The 18,134-nt window shown below is 49.0% G+C and overlaps 1 protein-coding gene across 1 annotated transcript; it reads right to left on the bottom strand.

The window, feature by feature from the left end:
- Positions 1–14,991: 14,991 nt before the first annotated feature.
- Positions 14,992–16,670, bottom strand: ASCL2 (achaete-scute family bHLH transcription factor 2). Its single transcript, XM_065839605.2, has 2 exons — positions 15,898–16,670; positions 14,992–15,788 (listed from the first exon to the last, which is right to left on the bottom strand). The coding sequence occupies exon 1, from the start codon at positions 16,425–16,427 to the stop codon at positions 15,909–15,911; it is 519 nt and encodes a 172-aa protein (XP_065695677.1). The 5' UTR covers positions 16,428–16,670; the 3' UTR covers positions 14,992–15,788; positions 15,898–15,908.
- Between the last annotated feature and the right edge of the window lie 1,464 nt (positions 16,671–18,134).

Genomic DNA, 18,134 nt, shown 5'->3' with positions numbered 1-18,134 from the left:
AAGGGCCCCTTGAGCCTCTACTGAGAGCATGTGCAGCTTTACTTCTTACCAACAAAGCCTCTTGATGATTATAAGCAAATGAGGGAGTGCTAAGGACTGTTGGAGGACGGAAAGGAAAAGTGCATCCCACCTGCCAGAGTATGACCTCTCCCACCAGAGCTTTCCTCCTGGAATTACAAGGCCTGGGTTGGTCCCTACTGAAGGTACTGGCTGTTTCACACACACCCTTGTGTGTGGTCCATTGGATGCTCACCCTGAACCAACAGCTTTGCCTTTCCAAGAAATGCAAACCCCAGCCATGAGCCACCACCACGCAGGTGGGCAAGCAAACTCTCTGACCCAGAGGTGTAAACTTTGGCCTTGAACACCTCCAAGCAAAAATACCCTGCATTGACACAGAGCACAGCAGCAAAACGCAGGGTGTTTAGTGCAGGTGTAGTTAAAATGGTCTTGTTGGCTTTTCCTCCTCAGCCTGTCACAGAATGCCAAGCCAAAGTGCCAGGGAGTTCCACGCATGGTGCTGAGGCTGGGACAAGCTGAGGGCAATGCCTTCATTTTCACCAGGAACCTGAAAAAAAATCACTGGAGACTTCCCTTCATATAGACATGCTACCTCTGTCTCGACAGCATGCGGGGTGCACTGCGCCACATCAGGGCAAACCATGGTGATGTTTGCAAGGACATCAGCCTGGGTTCAGCTGAGCAACCCCCATATACAAGCACTCAGCACAGGTAGAAATAGGAGCACCCTTCCCTTTCCACCTCTCTCCAGTGACAGGGATGAACAAGCCCAGATAAAGCCAATAAATGATGTTGTAACAAACTAAAACATCATTACCACCATTTCTTGAAAGCGAGGACTGTATTTCATCCTGTGTTGCTACAGCCCTAGCAGAGCCAGGGTCGCCTGATACTATCAAGACAGGAGAGAAAACAGGGTGAGGTCAAGTGGAACTCTGTCCCCTATGGTGATTCCCCACAGTTTTACACTTTCTCTTCTTCAAATTAATGTCACAGACTGCACGAGGCAGGTGAGCTAACTTCTTTCCTTTCGGCACTGCCATTGCCACTAACCCTGACTGTCCCAACACTGGGGCTTGTTGTTTTTTTTTTTTACCCCTGCAGAACAAACTTCAAAGGATCGATTGAGACCTCGCCATTTCAATATGAAAAGACCAGAAGATCTGTTCTCCAGGGACCCTTGCATACGCATGCCGCCTCATTTCACCCGATAATCTCAGCAGGGGGCTCCGGAGGGGGACGGATGTCCGGGGGGAGCGAGGGACAAGGTTCCCCAAGGTTAATCGCAAACTGCCTGCCGCATTCATCGCAGTGCTGCCTGATTGATGGGCACCATTAATCACTGCCCAGAGAGGCTGGAGGTAAGGCAGGAGCACTGGGGGGGCTGTGGGGACAGGGAGAGGGTCCCAGGACGGGAGCAGTGACACCCAGCCAGCGTGGGCTGGGAGACACACAGCTGCCACATCTGCTTGCCTATAGCAAATATATATGATAGGTCTTCTTTAAAGGCAGAGAAGTGCATCTGTCCTCGCACTCACTGTCTAGTATATACATGTCTTCCCGCAATGCAAAGGACAGAAGTGGAGGGAGAGAGAAGTTCTCTCCAGCCTTTTGAAATTCCCCATGGCTTTCAGTGAGGGATCAGGATCTGAGATTCTAGCAAGGAGGAGGGCTCAGGGCAAGGTAGGGTTGGGCTTGTCTCAGAGCCACATAGCAATTACTAGAGTTTCCATCATCTTCACGGACTGAAATTTATCTGAGGCTTTTATAGGAAGAATGAAGGCAGTAAAAGCCACCCAGATGAGGTCAGATGAGGAGTTCATGTCAGAGAGTGACTGATTCCATTTAAGAAAAAGGAGACCAGCATGTAAATTTTCTGTCACTCCTGACAATTTAATATACTTTTTCTTTCATTCAGGTTCTAGCTAATGCTTACATTTCTAGGCAGGCTGAGGCTCCTCCTGTAGTAAAAAAAATTCTGCATCAGCATTAACTACCTGGCTGCAAGTGACAGCGAGGGCTTGCAGCAGGGCTTGACACGCTGCAATGTAACCTGCTGCATTACGGAAGCGAGCGTGTTTTCCGCTGCAGAGGTATGGGCTCTGCTCAGGCAGCTGTGCCAAGAGGCTTGGGATGATTTGCTTGTCCCACTGCCATTGACATGGGCTGCAAGACAACTAATGTTGCTAAATGATCTGATGTTCTCAGTTGTCTTCTTCATTCCACCTCCTGATGTCCTTGGCCTTGGCCACAGGAGTTTGTGCCTCAAGAGCGTGTGCAGTCCTTCTCCTAAGGCTCTTGTTCAAAACAACGAGAAAGAGTGTTTTCTAGCAGAAATATCCTGCAAGTTCACTTTTTTAATTGTTTCACATAAGACAGCTGTTTGACATTTTCAGGTTTTGCACTTGCAATGTCAAAAGCAGTAGCGTTTGAATCTCATAGGACATTAAACACATGCTGCTCAGCTTTTGCTGGATGCATTTAGTGCCATTTAAAGATGAAGACTTGATGGTCAGTGAATGAGGTTGCAGGCTTTTTCAGTCTGATCCATGCTTTAGGTCAGGTACTGTGACCACCAGCAATAAAGCATGATCCATTTCCGATACTGCCTCAGATGCATTGCTGTAGACAAAATGCAAAGGCCACTGCTACAGCAACCTGGACCTCAGTGAACTTTGGGCTGAATACATGTCATTCAGATATGACCTCTTGGATGGGGGGAAGTGCTTCAGCCTCCAGGAGCACTCAGATATATAGGGCAGGAGGCAACCCATCTACCTGTGACCACCTAAAGCTGGCTACAACTGACGCATCAACTCACCATCGACCCACCTGTAGCCAACAGGAGGGAACAGCATCACCCAGGGGCGGTTGATCCCATGTCAAATAGTCATCCCACAGCAAGCAGAATGAATTGCTCTCAGAAAATGCTTCTGTCTTTGTGGGCTATTAAAGTAGATGACTAGTCAAATGACTAACTGAAGGAAGATGCCACACTCCTAGATGGCCAAAAGGAGATATTTGGGCTGGATTTTTAACCTCTCCAGTTGCACCCACAAACATCTCTTCCACCAGAGGCTATTGACTTTCAAACAGAGTTTCTGCAACATCTACTGACAGAGAAAAAAATTAATCAGAAATGTGGTTTTCTTTGATTTTATTATATTCCTTCCATAACTAAGGCTGTCAGAATTGTGACAGGGTCATTTTTTAAGTAGGGCCATCTCTGATCCCCGGGTAGGGCTCTCTAATTCAGGAATTATGCCGAATTAATTTACTCAATGTCAGTTATCTCCTCGCGGCAGCACTTCTTCCTTTCTCTTTGCTCCTGTCCAGAGCTGCATTTAGCCCTTTCACAATGAGGACATTTTAACATAAGGGTTTTCTCCCAGAGAGTTAATCATCAATAGCTACCTTACTTCAACTCCCTATTTTAATTGGAATTACATTCCCTGTGTAGACCAGCATTAAAAAAGAAGATATATGAGTCCTTGTGAAAATGAGTGCCATCATCACCCAGTTGCAGTGTTTCTGGACACTTCCAGCCTGGTCCATGGCCTACGGGGGTCTATAGAAAAATTCGGCTCCATCAGGAACCTGTGCTCAGGCTTCCTCACCACCTCGGGCAGCCTGGGTGAATCAGCACTTTTTACCATCACTGCCTCCCTTTTATTTCTCGATCTTGCTTCTGCCTTACGAAATCTGGCTGTTGAACTGCATGAACAGGGATGAGGGTGGGCTGGACATCTCGGAGTGAGCAGCTTCTTTATGTGAAGGGAGACATGGTCCTTGAGCCCGAAAACATTTCTAAGTCAGGGTTGTTTTGCCATCCTGGGTGCATGTTTCAACGGCAACATCATTGTAAAACAGCTTTGTGTTTACTTTGTGTACAGAAAAGATAAAATCAGCATTTATATGCAAACATGAACCAACAAGGAATTTCAAAATCCTGCCATTTCACTCCTATGAGAAGGAGAGCCAGGGTTATTGTGTAACCAGAAACATCTGAAAGCAGGGGATTTTCTGGTTCTAAATTCAATTTAGATTATAAGAGGCTAATTTAGGATCTGACTGTATCACCTTGGGCAGCCAAAATAGGATCTGAAACACATGGAGACAAGGACTTTGGGGTGGAGAGTTCTCCGTTTTGGACAACCTGGGGCACCGCGTGGATCTGAGCTCTCCCTTTACAAGTAAAAACGGTGAAGAAACTCGAGCCAGATGCTCAGCTGGGGCGAGTCTGATGTCCCCATCTGCCTCGGGGGACAGGAGGTGTTCATGCACCCATGCCAGCCCTGCCTCTCCAGGGCAGCCAGCATGCATGGCTGGAGCAGAGCTCAGCAGAGATGCAGCTGCTTGAATGTCGAGGCCTGAGAGCATCAAACATGCAGAATAAGGGCTTTTACTGGGACTTCATAGCTGGAGCGCTGTACTGTGCCTCTGTGTGTTTGTCGTTGCTCAGGGACACATGCAGGGCTGGGAGGGGTTCAAACCGACCGCCGCTCATGGTTTTCTAAAATAAAATAGCCACAGTAAAAACTTCAGGACACAGGTGTTATCTCTCTCCTGGAGATCTTGATGCCTGTTAAGTACCCTGGAGAAAAAGGCTGATTCCATTTAATGCAAAGCTTCAGCCTTGGGCATGCAGCCTCAGCAGCAGGGAGTGTGACTCTGCCTCTGGCTGATCAGACCCCATGTGCCTCTCGTTCACCCAGTGGAGCTGCACTTCTAAATACTTTCACCAACTTTAACAATTATATGCCAGGAGACCCTAGTGCAATGGATGCTTAAGACCTGTTCTAGGAGAAAAATAACCCTGTGGGAAACACTTGCGAACAAGACCGCCTTCTTCATCACATCTAGTGTTCTGCCATCACTCCTGAGGGTGGGTTCAGCTCCCCATGGGCAGACTCATCCCTGTCTGGGAATTGGGAAAGCAGGATGCCCTGCACCACCTCGCTGCCTGCCTGCCTGCAGGGAAGCAAGGGGCTGGCAGGACAGGGTGTGTTTCTCTGGTGACCTGAGAATGAAAAAGAAGAGTGGTGCTGGCTGAAGGGACCCCACTGCAGCACCATCCCCTGCAGCCAGCAAAGGTGAAGCCTTCGTCCAGGGCCACAGCCCCAGAAAATGACTGAGCTCCACCAAAGCAAGTGGAGACTAATAAGGATTGATAAAACAACAGTAACCAAAGAGAAACAAATGCAGCGAAAGGCCAGAAGGAAAGCGAGCAGCCCACAGGCACAGCAGGACAAGCTACAGGCAGGCTCTTGCTGTGCCTGGACTAGCAAATGTGACTTTTCTTCCCCAGCAAACATCCCCGGTGTATGTTGTGGGTGGATATTTGTTCCTCAAAAGCACACATGCCCAAGCCTTGAAGGCCTCTGCCACCCCAACCCTAACCTGGTTCTACCCCCTCCCACAGGGCCAGTTCCCATGAGCATTTATATAAGGTGGGAAAGAGGATGCACTCTCTTCTGGGGCCAAATCTTCAAAAGCTTTCTGCACCCCCAGCTCGCTGCAGGATGCTGGGCAGGTTGATCCACACCCAGACACAGGCCAACCCCTCATACCATCCCCATGCTGGTGCGCCCAGTGCCATCCCTGCTTTGGCAGGGCTCATAGGCGTGCAAAAGGGAGTATCTGCCCCAGGGCTGCCTCCTCCCCACAAGCATTCTCCCTTCCAGCTTCCACTCTCCTCTCACCCCAGGGGTTTATTTAGCCGGGGATAAGAGGATAAATGAGGATAAGGAGGTAGAAAACATCAGCTGGGTGATGGCCACAGAAGAGGATATTGTGCATCTGGGGAGGGGACAGAAAGGCCTGGGGAGACAAGGGCACTTTGATGCAGTGTGGATGAAAAGGGAGGGGGGAGAAGAGAGGAGAGGAGGAGGAGCAAACAGGGGAGGGGACAACACCAAAGCCTGGAAGACAACAAAACCTCTCCCAGCTGGGACACAAGTCAGGACAGTCCCTTTATTTAGATGGATAGGGCTGCGCACAATGTGGGGTGCCTGGGGCCACCCTGCCCATGTCCCCCCTCAGCCCTTTCAAGCCCTTCCTACCCCTTCCCCCCTCAGCATCTCACTTTCTTCCATTTTTTTCCATTTTCTTTCTTTCTTCACTACTCTGCTCCACCTCTCGCTTCCAGCTTTCTACCATAATAAAAGCACCGAAAAAGAAAGTGAGGTGATACATGATGCAAAGTTAATTTTAAGTAGTGGTGAGGAGAAGATCGAAGGTAGCGGTAGAGGAAAATAGACCCAGGGAGCCTGTGAGGAGACCCCTTCCATACAAGTCATGGGTCTGTGTTTCCACATGGTACGGTGCTCCCATGCACTGCAAACCCTACAGCAGGGCTGAATCCTGGGCAGAGAGTGCCTGGAGCTGTCACACCATACAGACCCCTGCCCTCTGAGGTGCTTCAGGAGCATAAAGCTGGGGCATCAAGGCTACCCTCATGGCTTGAGGAGTTTCGGGACAAGCTGTCCCATGTATCCACACCACTACAGAAACCCCTAGCTGTTCGTATGGGGTTTGCTGGGGGTAATTTCATGTTGCAGTGGTGGCTGCAGCCTGGGGCGTTGCTCCTCCTGGTTTGAATCTCCTTGACGTTTCTAGCCCCTCACTAAGGAAGGAGGTCCAGAGTCCTACTGCCTCAAGTCAAAACACGAGGCGAGCAAACAAAACCAAAACCCCATCATACATGTCATTTCTTCCAACCCGCCTGGCCACCTGACTTTTTCCAACACGGACTTGCTAGCCCTTTGTTAAGATAGAGGCAGAGCCCAGATTTTTTCTGGTAGCCCAGATTTCACCGCTATACTTTGATGCTATAATTTAGAGGTTCTCCAAAACTTCCAGAAAATGGAAATTCTAGAATACATTGCCCTAAAGTGGAGTCTTTGCTTCAGCAAACGGTCTGTTGTGTGTTTTGACCATGAAAAACTTTGGAGATTTCAATAAAACGTCTAACATTTTGGAATTAAAAGTCTTCCCATCAAATAGCTCATGAAATGGATCATTTTGTAACCCAAATACTGTACTTCTAAAATGTTTCTTATTCACTGCATCTGCCTTTTTACTAAAGAAAAAAACTACAAGGAAAAAAATCTCAATTCAAACAATAAATTTTCAGGGGAAAGAGAACAGCAATAAATTCTCCACTTAGTTTATTTTCAATAAATATCTTAATCAACTCTGGAAACTAATAGCTTCCATAATGCTCAGCTCAGAACTTAGTTGGAAGTTCGTTACTTGCTTTGCTGCACACTAACAAGCAAGGCTTTAAGTGAATCATTTTAACTCTCCTACAGAGGTCTGAACTCATTACTCTTATTAAAACAGAACAAAACAAATCTAAATGGGCACAAATAAAATAACACAATAAACTTACTTTGCACTCATCTTAATTCTTCTGGCTTATAATAATTTGCTATAAAAGAGCTATACAGCTGTTTAGGTTGCTTCTATCAAGCAGGTGTGCATCGCAACCCACTGCCTGGCTATGCAGTAGCTCTCTCTGGAGCCAGAGCTGCTCCAGCCATGCAGCGTGTCTTTCTAGTGGGGTGAAGTAATCCATGCTGAGCTTCTTCAGGCATGCTCCTTGCTGTCTTTGTACCGAGTTTGCTCCACAATGGCTGAATACAGCAGCCACAAGACCTGATTATTGTATTCTGTACGAGGATGCACTGACGCAACGGCACACCGACACAATGATGATGCTACTTTATTGGGTCAAGGCTGATGGTGGTAAGAAGTTGGGATGGGAAGGTGGCAGCACAGTGCAGCTGGCTGTTTGGTTCACTCACAAGGAATGGTCCCCAATCCTGTGCCCCCAAACATGGCAGAAGCAAACAACTTGCAGGCAGCCTGCTTCACCTCCCACCCCAGCCTGTGCCCTCAGCAGCCTCAGAAGTCCCTGTCCCCATACTCTGCTCGTCATCCAGCTCTGAGTGATTTCTGCTGCATGCACACCAAGTGCAGCCACTGTCCTAAATCCCAGACCCCAGGTTTCCTGTTCACATAGCTCAGGCCCAACCAGCCATAGGATGTGCAAAACATGGACATTGTACTTGCATTCTCCAGTGGGTTTTGTTGCACAGAGAGGGTTGGTTACGATTTCTGCTGGGCCTGAAAGACTGCTCAGAGGTCCCTTTAACAATTTGTGTGCTTCTCTTTAATGGCAAGCCTTGCCTACCAGCAGCCATTAGTTCTCTTCAGGTCATAAACAGAGTAAAATTCAGCTTACACCACGTCTGAACTTGGCTTAGGCACTAGTTTTTCTGCAAGTACATGGCTGTTTTCAACTCCAGTCAGCACTGGTTTGAAGTTATTACTGTCTGGTGGTTGGGGTTTTTTTGGTGGTGTATGCATCTTAATGAGCTTTGTGGTCTCCCCACTTCAAAAGCCTCTCTGCTCTCAGCCCTTTTTACTGGCTGTCCTCTAGCAAGACCAAAGTCTGAAGGGTATAAACTATCTCAGTAGCTTCCCAGGTCTGTGCAGCACGCAGGGAAGCAGCCTGAGGGACAGTCATCAGCTGCTGGAGAGGGGTTTTGGGGAAGTCAGGCAAAGAGACAATGCAGGGCCATACCAAGGCACACTGCAACCCAGTCCCCAACCTCTCCTCCATTCAAATCAGACCCAAATACAGTGCACACTGCAAATTTCAAGCTGCTTAAAGCAGGTTTCACGCTGTCCATTTTCCAGTTTGCTCTGGTGCCAGGCATCTCCCAGGTAAGGAGAAGCGGCGCTGGCAGCCAGTTGGCCATCACAGAGCCCCCTCAGCAGGGAATCAGGTGCAGGTGCTTCACTGAAGGGAGCAGCCACTTCCACCAACACCAGTTGGCTTCCCCTCAATATAAGCAAGCACATGCTGAAGGCAGGCTGGTGCTGGGATTGTGGAGCTTTGCAGGTACTGCACTGGGAAGATGGTGGTCATGTTTACTAATTCTTCTGAACTAGATTTTTATTTACCTAGTGGCTTTCAGCTGTTCTTTCTGTGTATGGTTTTGCTAAAGGGACTGTGGCTCCTTTGACGAGCCTTGAAGGAATTTTGTGTGTGAAAGTGGGAAGCAGAGAGAAAGGGAAAATATGTTATAGTATTGTAACACTTCCTCCTAGTATTTAATATCCTGACAAAATTAATCTTTCTAAAGAAATAATCTTGAAGTGCTTCACTCAAGGGGGAGATATTTGCTGTGTTATAAAAGTGTCAACATTTCACTTACAAATTGGTCATTCTTTTGGCAGTGACTTTTAACAAAAAATTCCCCTTAGGGCTATCATGCCTCTCTGTTGTTTTTTCTTCCCCTTAAAAAAAACCAAAAACAAACAACTTAAAAAGCAAGCACAATTTACTGGGTCTGGTGACTGGATAACTATTGTACTTCAGGCTTTAAGTGGTGGGGCTGAGGCCAGGAGATGAAAGGAGATCAAGAAGGGAGAGAACTGAGGCTTCTCCAGAAGCAAGGTGGATGCTCGTAGGTCAAAGCTTGAAGTGCTGCCATGGTCCCTGCAGCCAAACAATCATCTTACCAGAACTTTCTGCTTTTCTGCTGTTTATAACTCTGATCTTACTAACATCTACTCATAAACAGGAGCATTTATACAGTTGGGGGGGAATGTCACAGCCTAATGCTTGAAGTCATTTCTCTGTGCTTCTTGCTCTGATTTAATGCACTATGCCTTCTGTTCCTGATCGCTTTCTTGCACTTCTTTCTCCTCTTCATTTCCATGTTCCTCTACATGACCATTTATTTCTCCTCTGTTGTAAAAAGACCCTGATAACAGGTATTAAATGCCTGTCCTGTCTTGGTTTCTTCCCACTCATTGTGTGCAGATGCTGGTGTTGGAGCATACCAGCTGGCTGGGGTTTCTCTGGGGATCTCTCTCCTACCTCACCAGTATGTAGCACAGCTGTGCCAGGACTTGTGTCAGTCACTTGAGTTATTCTTTCGCAACCTTGTTGTGCCCTGGGACAAAGAGTGGTGACAACAGGAGTGAGGGGGTGGGCAGCACTCTGCAGAAAATGAGAGTTTATTCATCCTGATCTGAACAATGATCTCTATCTGATTGTAGACTCTCAAGAAGAGGGGAGAATCTCCATTTAAAATGCAGCAGAAACCCCGATCTCTGTTTTTGCCACACTTTTCTTAAGCTAAGGATACTGATGTTCCCCTTCCTCTTCCTCAGTACATCTTTATTATGGGAAAATAATGGATGGAAGAAATTACTTGGACATAATAAGAAGACTGATCACTGGCATGTGTAAAACCTCTCCATGTCCTCAGACACTTTACTAAAGAGCAAGCATCAGGGACTGGCTTGAGAAAACCTGTGGTGGGGTGCCAAGGGATGCTCTGAAAGCACCTGGCACAGCTCCTCTGTTCATGTGTGCCAGGGTGTGCACAGAGCTCAAAAGGAGCCAGGGGCTCATGGTGTCCCCAGGATTTTAAGTTGTTATACTGCTCAATAACCACTTAAGGGTGCAACATTAACTTGCAGTTACAGCTGGTGCTGCATTAATCGTGTTAGTCTCATTACTACTAGGTATACATTTTGCTAATGCTTCATTGACGGTAGTTTGTGGGAAGAAAAATGAACCCTTGTTAGCTGATGCCTAAACCGGGGTGCAGCCAGGCCAGCTCTGCCTTTCTCTCTCAGCTACGCACACTCCCAGGGTCCTGGCCTGCATCCAATCCAGATAAGAAACTACTGAAAATTGTTACTGTTAGCTGGCTATCCTGTGACCTGCAGGAAAAGAGTGAAATGACCTCAGGACTAGTCTTAGCACACAGCCGTCTGCCCGCAAACCATGGCAGGCGAAGAGCCATGGTACACAGACAGGGGCTGGCAAGACAGCTATTTTCCTGGCAGCTGCTCCCTGCAGATGGGAGGGGAGGCAAAAGCTGATCTGCAGCAGCTCACCTCACTGCCTGCTGCGCTTGGGCTGCAACAAGATCTTCATGAGGTGTTCATGTAGAAGTGCGTTGTTATAGACTGAAACCAACCATTGGCTGTTCTCTGCAGCAGGATCTGTAGTAAAGCTGGTGTGTGCTGGTGATACCACGTGGTGGTACAGGAGAAATCCCTCTTCTATTGGACTCTCATCTCTTAATGTGCTCTGAGGCAGGAATCTGCTGGAGACTGCTGAAGTGCTGGGGGGCTCTGCCACAACCACCTGCCCTGCAAGAAGGCCCAGCAATGCCATCCTGCCATGGAGGTGCTGCAGGGCACCCTCGTGCCTGTTTCCTAGAGCTTCTTGTGGTGCATGAGTCTTCAAGTGAGATGCTTACCCTTTTCCTCCAAAATGACTTTTTTGTAATAACATGAAGAAATTTGGAAGGAGCATAGCCTTGGAGCTGAACATGATGCTGTCACCCGTCATGGGTTACCTCATTTAAACACTACAGTGCAATAATGCATGGTTCACTGCAAGGAACTATTTTTACCATGTGCTGGGCTTTATGTGCTTTGGGTTACAAGAAAAGCTTTAGCCTGAGCAACTCAAAATGCCAAAGAATGTGGTTGAAAATTGAAGGGTTCTTTCAGCCAAGGGAGAGGAGCATCTAATCCTGGCACTATCCTGCAACTTGTTTCTGCTTCATTAGATATGACTGTGATCTATGAAATGCTGCTCAGGAAAATGGGAACCCATTGGTAGATGTAGATAGATGTAGACATAAGTTTACAGAAGTACAGTTTGTAGCTGCATAATCACAAGCCTGTGCCTCCTGGCGCCCTTGGCTTGCTGCAGCTTTCTTTTTTCTTAATTCTCAGAATTCCTCAGTGCATTTCTGACTCTGGAACCGTCCTGTACTTAGGGCTGGGTTTGTGTCTTCCTGGGGAGCTGGTGTTTCCATGTTATGTACTGAATTTCGAGTTATACATCTAAAGAGAAATTACGTACTTGCAGAGATATTGCCCATTCCTGCTGCAAGTGTTCCAGGTAGCGGTTTAGGCAGGCATTCAGGCTCCCTGGAAGCCCCCACAGCAGCCCTTAGTGGACAGCAGCTAACTCAGACACTGAAAGTCCTGTCATGTGGAGGTTGCTACTCCAGGGAGGGGAATCACCTGGCTGAGAAAGCAGATCTAGTGTTACTCTTGCTGCTTAGAGCTGACTCTCATGGTCAGAGGGCTTCCATCTCCACATTTTTTTGCTCTGGCACTATTTTGCATAAACAGTGTTCTAGGTGTGAGCTTTTATAATCAGGAATCTTCTCAGCTCGGTCCAAGGAGTATTCAGGTGACTGGATTTGAAGAGAACAGGAGCAAGTCAGGCTGGCTGAAGGTACCTGCTGTCTCTGCAACTGCCAAAGAAGCTACTTTGCATCCTTCCTGATGCTTTCTTAAAAGGGCAGAATGATTCTGGTGTAGCCTCTTTAGCAGCTTGATATGGGAATCTGCTAGTGACTTGTGGTCACCATGGCTGGGGAAAGAAGTTCCACTGTCATAGAATCATGGAACAGTTTGGGTTGGAAGGGACCTTCAAAGGTCATCTAGCCCAACCCCCTGCAATGAGCAGGGACATCTCCAACTAGATCAGGTTGCTCAGAGCCCTGTCCAGCCTGGCCTTGAATATCTCCAGGGATGGGGCATCTAACACTTCTCTGGGAAATCCCTTCCAGTGTTTCACCACCCTCATTGTAAAACATTTCTCCCTCATGTCTAACTTGAGTCTCCCCTCTACTAGTTTAAAACCATTACCCCTTGTCATGTCATAACATGTCCTTCTACAAAGTCTGTCTCCATCTTTCTTATAAGCCACTTTTAAGTACTGAAAGGCTGCAATAAGGTGTCCCAGAGCCTTTTCTCCTCCAGGCTGAACAACCCCAACTCTCTCAGCCTGTCCTCACAGGAGTGTTCCAGCTGTCTGATCATTTTTGTGTCCCTCCTCTGGCCCCTCTCCAACAGGTCCATGTCTTTCCTGTACTAAGGACTTCAGAGCTGGATGCAGAACTCCAGGTGGGGTCTGACCAGAGCAAAGGGGCAGAATCACCTCCCTTGATCTGCTGGCCACACTCCTTTTGATGTAGCCCAAGATATGACTGGCCTTCTGGGTAGCAAGTGCATGTTGCTGGCTCATGTCCAGTCTCTCATCCACCAATATCCTCAAGTCCTTCTCCACAGGGCTGCTCTCAATCCCTTCATCCTCCAGCCTGTACTGATATTGGGGCTTGCCCCGACCCAGGTGCAGGACCTTGCACTTGGCCTTGTTGAACCTCATGAGGTTCACATCTTGTGTTTCTAAAACAGGCATACATCCTTCTCCCTGCACCCTCTTTCCTCTCAAGTGTTCAGAATACTCATGACCGCCTTGTTTTTTTCAAAGTAAATTGTACATTCCTGCTCTCTCCCTATTCAGTTTCTACTGAAACACAAGCTGACAGCATTAAGGTAACTTGTGATGCTGACTAAGCTCTTTTTTTTCCCTAATATTAATGTTACTTAAGTGAAAACTGGTTGCAGTTAATTTCCTGCCAATATAGTTAGAGTTGCTGCTTTAATGTTGCTGCAACAGTATCTTGGGTGATCTGATTAACCTAGAAATGATGCTGGGAGTCACTTGACTGAGAGTTAAATATTGCTTTTGCAAATATGAAAACTATCAGTGCTCCTGTGGAAGGAAAACAAACACCCTGCCAAGCAGTAGTAAAACTCTCTAAACAATTACATTCTGCCATAATGGAACACTTGTGCAGATAAATTCAGCATTCCTGACTTTTCTAAATTGCTTGGAAAAAAATTGCATGCTGATATTTTAGAATCTGCTGATATGTGAGAATCTACACGGGTTTACGCATGACTGAATTTTTGGAGGTCATCTGTGAGGATGAAGCCCCTAAACCCCCAGTGAGGAAGGGTACCATGTCACCCCCCCACCCCACCAGCCCTGTTTGCTGCTGCCAAGTGTAGCAGATCACTTAACACCCAGGTCATCTCACAGCTCCCACTCCTACCTGGGGGGCTGTTGAAGAGCCATACGTGGAAAAATCTTTGCAAGCAATCTATTAAGCACTTGAATTCCCAGGGCCTTACAAAGGGCATGTTTATTGAAGTAACTTTGATTAAGGAATGAACATGAAGTACAATAACTACTGCTCTTGCTTTCAGGTTCCTAAATTCTACAATTCTACTTGCTGTTAGAGCCTGCATTTTCCTTCTTTTTTTTTTTTTCCTTCTCTCTCTCTTCAAATTGAATCATATATGTGGAATACTCTTGTAGGTATGGATTACAGAGCACACACTGCAATTACTGAATTTGGGACTGCTGAGTGATCATTCTCCTGAAAACTTCCACCTTTCGAGTACTAACACAGCAAAGAGATTATACATGCAGTCCCTGCGAAGTAGGTCAATTTTAATAACCCTTTCTGTTTTGTGTTCACTCAGCATATTCTATAGGCCAGCCCATTTTGCTCCATTTGACTAGTAACATTCACTAGGGCTATTTAAGGGAAGTAACAGCCTCTGGTATAGTTTTTCATGCCATCATCACTGTGTTTCGTTTCACAGAAACCTGTCTTGCCTTTGTCTCCCCTCCACTGAAGCAGGTCTTCAGCATGACCCCAAAGTAATGGACAGAGCTCAGGAGACTCTGACAGTAGTTTCTAAGGAGCAATTAATGTTTGCTTATTGCTTTTAGATAAAGTGCATGTACATACAGCTGAAGTTAGAGTAGGTCAGAGTGGGACATTATTGCTTATGTGTGGACATTAAATGGCAACACTGTCCTCAGAAATGCAGCTCCACTGAATAAAGGCACTCCAACCTAACTTGAGAGGAGCTGTCAGGACAAACAGCCTCCTGGTACGTACTCCTTCCTTGCTGCTCCTTGTTCCCTTCTGTGGACAAAATCTGGTTCAGGAGAACTGCCTCTCTGCTGCATCACTCATTACTCCCCTTTCCAATACCCTCGGGCAGAAGTTGCCTTGGGCATTTCCACCAAACATGCATCTTGCAGCCCTGAAGTAATTTATAAATAGATTTTTATTTATAAAGTCAATTTACATAAAATATGATACTCTTTTAAAAACTGCATATGTACAATTTAAGAAATCCTAGCAAGTGCATACAAAAATGCCTTCAATACATTAAAAAAAAAAAAAAACAAACTTCAGTTTTCAGAGAAGTGGACCTTCACACCAGGCAAACTCAGACACCACATTAAGACAATATAACTTTACAGTCTTTTTACTAAAGTGTTCGGAGAGAAAAAAAACACGACACCTTTCTATCTAAACTGTGTATGTTCCCAAAACATTCTAGCTGGCAGTGTTCAAGAACAAGAGAATAGGACTTGCTAAAAATAGACCCATCTCCTCACCCCTTTTATCTAAGGTTTCTTGTACAAAAATAAGTCTTCATACACCAGTGTTCCCCTAGGCAGTTCAAGTTACATATAAAATAGAATCTGACATGATAAAAAATTCCCTCCTCCTCCAGAAACAAGGAAGTATCAAGTGGTTTTGTGGGTTTTTTGTTTTGTTTTTTCACCCCTCCAAAGCAACACCAGAAAGCAGCCGTGAAGTGAAGCAGGGTCGCTCGGGCCTTCTGTCCGTCGCAGCAGCCGGAGGGCAGGTGGAGCCGCTGCCCCGGCGCAGGTAGCGCGGAGCCCCGCCAGTCACTGCCACCATTGCACTTTCCACAGCCTGGAGACGAGGCGTGAAAGCAGCCAGCGGGTCCCGCCGAGGCCGGGGGCGAGTGTTTGGGGGGATGCTGACTGCTGCAGAGAGCGAGGGCGCTGAGGTACTGCGGGCTGAGCGCGGCTGCGGAGAGATTTGCAAAGAACCCCGATGGGTACGTGTCCCGCTCCCCCGAGCGCCGGGGGATGGGGGAAGCAGCACCCCCTCTCCTCCCCTCCGGTTCCCCCCTCACCTCCCGCCGGGTCAGTAGCTCCCGAGCCAGCTGGTGAAGTCCAGCAGCTCCCGCTCCTCGGGGCTGAGTGCCGCGTCGTAGCCGCTCTCCTCAGAGGAGCAAGGCGAGCCGGGCACGGAGGAGCCGAAAGAAGGCGAAGCGGAGGAGTAGCCGCCGCTGCCGCCTCCTTCCGCGACGGCCGCCCGGCCGCGGCCGTCGGGGAAAGCGGCGGCGGCGTCGTGTTCGTCGAGGAGCCGCTGCAAGGCGCGGATGTACTCGACGGCGGAGCGGAGCGTCTCCACTTTGCTCATCTTCTTGCTGGCGGCGCCGTGAGGGACATGCTGGCGGAGGGCGGCAAAGCCCAGGTTGACCAGCCGCACGCGGTTGCGCTCCCGCTCGTTCCGACGGGCGACGGCGGCCGCCGCCGCCCCAGTGCCCGGGAGAGCGGCGAAGGCCAGGCGGCGCTTGCAGCGCAGCAGCTCGGGGGAGGCGGGCCGCCGGCGGCCGCGGGGGGCGGCGGAGGGTAGCGGCGGCAGGGCCCCGCCGTTCATCGCCGGTTGGCCACGGTGGCAACTGGCGGAAAGCGCGCAAAAAAAAATATTTAATCTTTAAAAAAAAAAAAAAAAAAAACAAAAACAAAACAACCAACAAACAAAACCACTACACTAAAGGTAAAGGGAGTGGAAGGCAAATGGGGGTGGGCAGCGCGGGAGTGTTTATTCCCACCGCCGCTCGGCGCCTCTGCGGCCGCCTCCGCCGCACGGCCCTTATCAACGCGCCGCCGCTCGCGAGCCCCCGCCGGCCGCACGCGCCGCGCACGCCGCGCCACGCGCGCCCGCCGCCGCCGCGCCCCCCACCCGCCCTCCCCCGCGCGCGCCCCCGCCCCCGCGCGCGCCCGGCGCGTGGCGCCGCCAGCCCGGGCAACCCCCTCCCGCTCCCCTGCCCCCGGCCGCCCCGCCCGCGGGAGGGTGCGCTCCCCTCCCTCCTGCTGCAACTTCTTGCTTTGGTCACCGCTTCTTCTCTTAGATTTTTAATACTTTATTTTAATTTTGTTTTAAATTATTATTCCCGGGAGGGACTCCCCTCTCGCCCCGCCTCCAACCCCCCCCGCACAGCGGCGCGGGCACGCACAAGCAGCGGGGGCCACTCGTGCTCCCGCTGCGGTGCTGGTCCCGGCTCTTGTCCCTCCAAATGTGCCATTTCTTCCCCCTTCAGCCCGGGCACCTAGCTGGTGGCAGTGCCGGGGGAGACAGCGGTGGCCTCGGGAGCGCGGATGCCCCCGTCGGGCTTTCCCCGCGGAGTGGCGAGGGGAAGCGGCCCTGCTATCAACCAGCGGCTTCGGAGCCGTGCGGGCACTGGGCTGCCGGTTGGCGTTTGTTTTGCAACGCGAAGGGATACACCGGGACTCTGCTTTGTTACATGTACAAAAAAAAATAACAATAATAAAAATTTATGGCAGTTGCGTGAGTCATCTTACAAAGGCCATTCTCTGCAGGCCAGCTTTCCAGGCTTAAATGAGAGTTCCAAGGATAAAGGCATAGAGAGGAGAAGAAAAATGCAAAGCTTTTGTGACCAGGGTTTGCACCCGGGCTTCCCTGTCCCATGGCAAGCAATCCCCCCTGGCTGCCTGTCACAGCTCCCGGCAGAGGAGCAGCAGGGTGAGGTGCTTCCAGGTAGCAGATTTTGATGGGGAAGACAGAGGAGCTGCTTCGTAATATCCTGGGACCTTGTGGTAAGAAATAACTTGCATGGTGGTGTGCTCAATAAGCAGAGCAGATCGAGGGCTGCTACACGCACCCACTTCTGAGGTGTGGCTGTCCACTCTGGGCTTCAGCATGGCTTGCAAGATGTGCTGTCCTGGGGTTCTGCTCCTGCCCAGCCTTTAAAGAAAGACAAACCCAGGGCAATGTGATGCTAAAACATCTCTGACAGACCCTTTCACTGGCTTTGGTGGGGTCAGCTCAGTCCCTTTCTGTCTTGTCCCCCATGTCAGCCACCAAGCTGATGCTCATGTGGCCTGTTGGTGTGACCATCTGCAGCAGCTGTTAATTAGAGTTAGAGAAGTGCTAATTGCCTTCTACAGGGTTTCTCTCTCTCTATCCAGAGGTGCACAGGAAGGAAAATTCAAGGCAGTCACTTACAGGGCTTCATTGTTTTGGCAGGAAACATAACCCCATTCCAGGAGGATGCCCAAGGCTGGTGTCTCTGGCAGCAACTTGGTGGCAGGGACATATGCATGCCCACGGCAGAGCCATCAC

This window comes from Patagioenas fasciata, chromosome 5, assembly GCF_037038585.1.
Source record: "Patagioenas fasciata isolate bPatFas1 chromosome 5, bPatFas1.hap1, whole genome shotgun sequence".
NCBI classification, from domain to species: Eukaryota; Metazoa; Chordata; class Aves; order Columbiformes; family Columbidae; genus Patagioenas; species Patagioenas fasciata.
The sequence above is the reverse complement of the archived record's forward strand: the minus strand, read 5'-3'. Positions and strand labels throughout refer to the sequence as shown.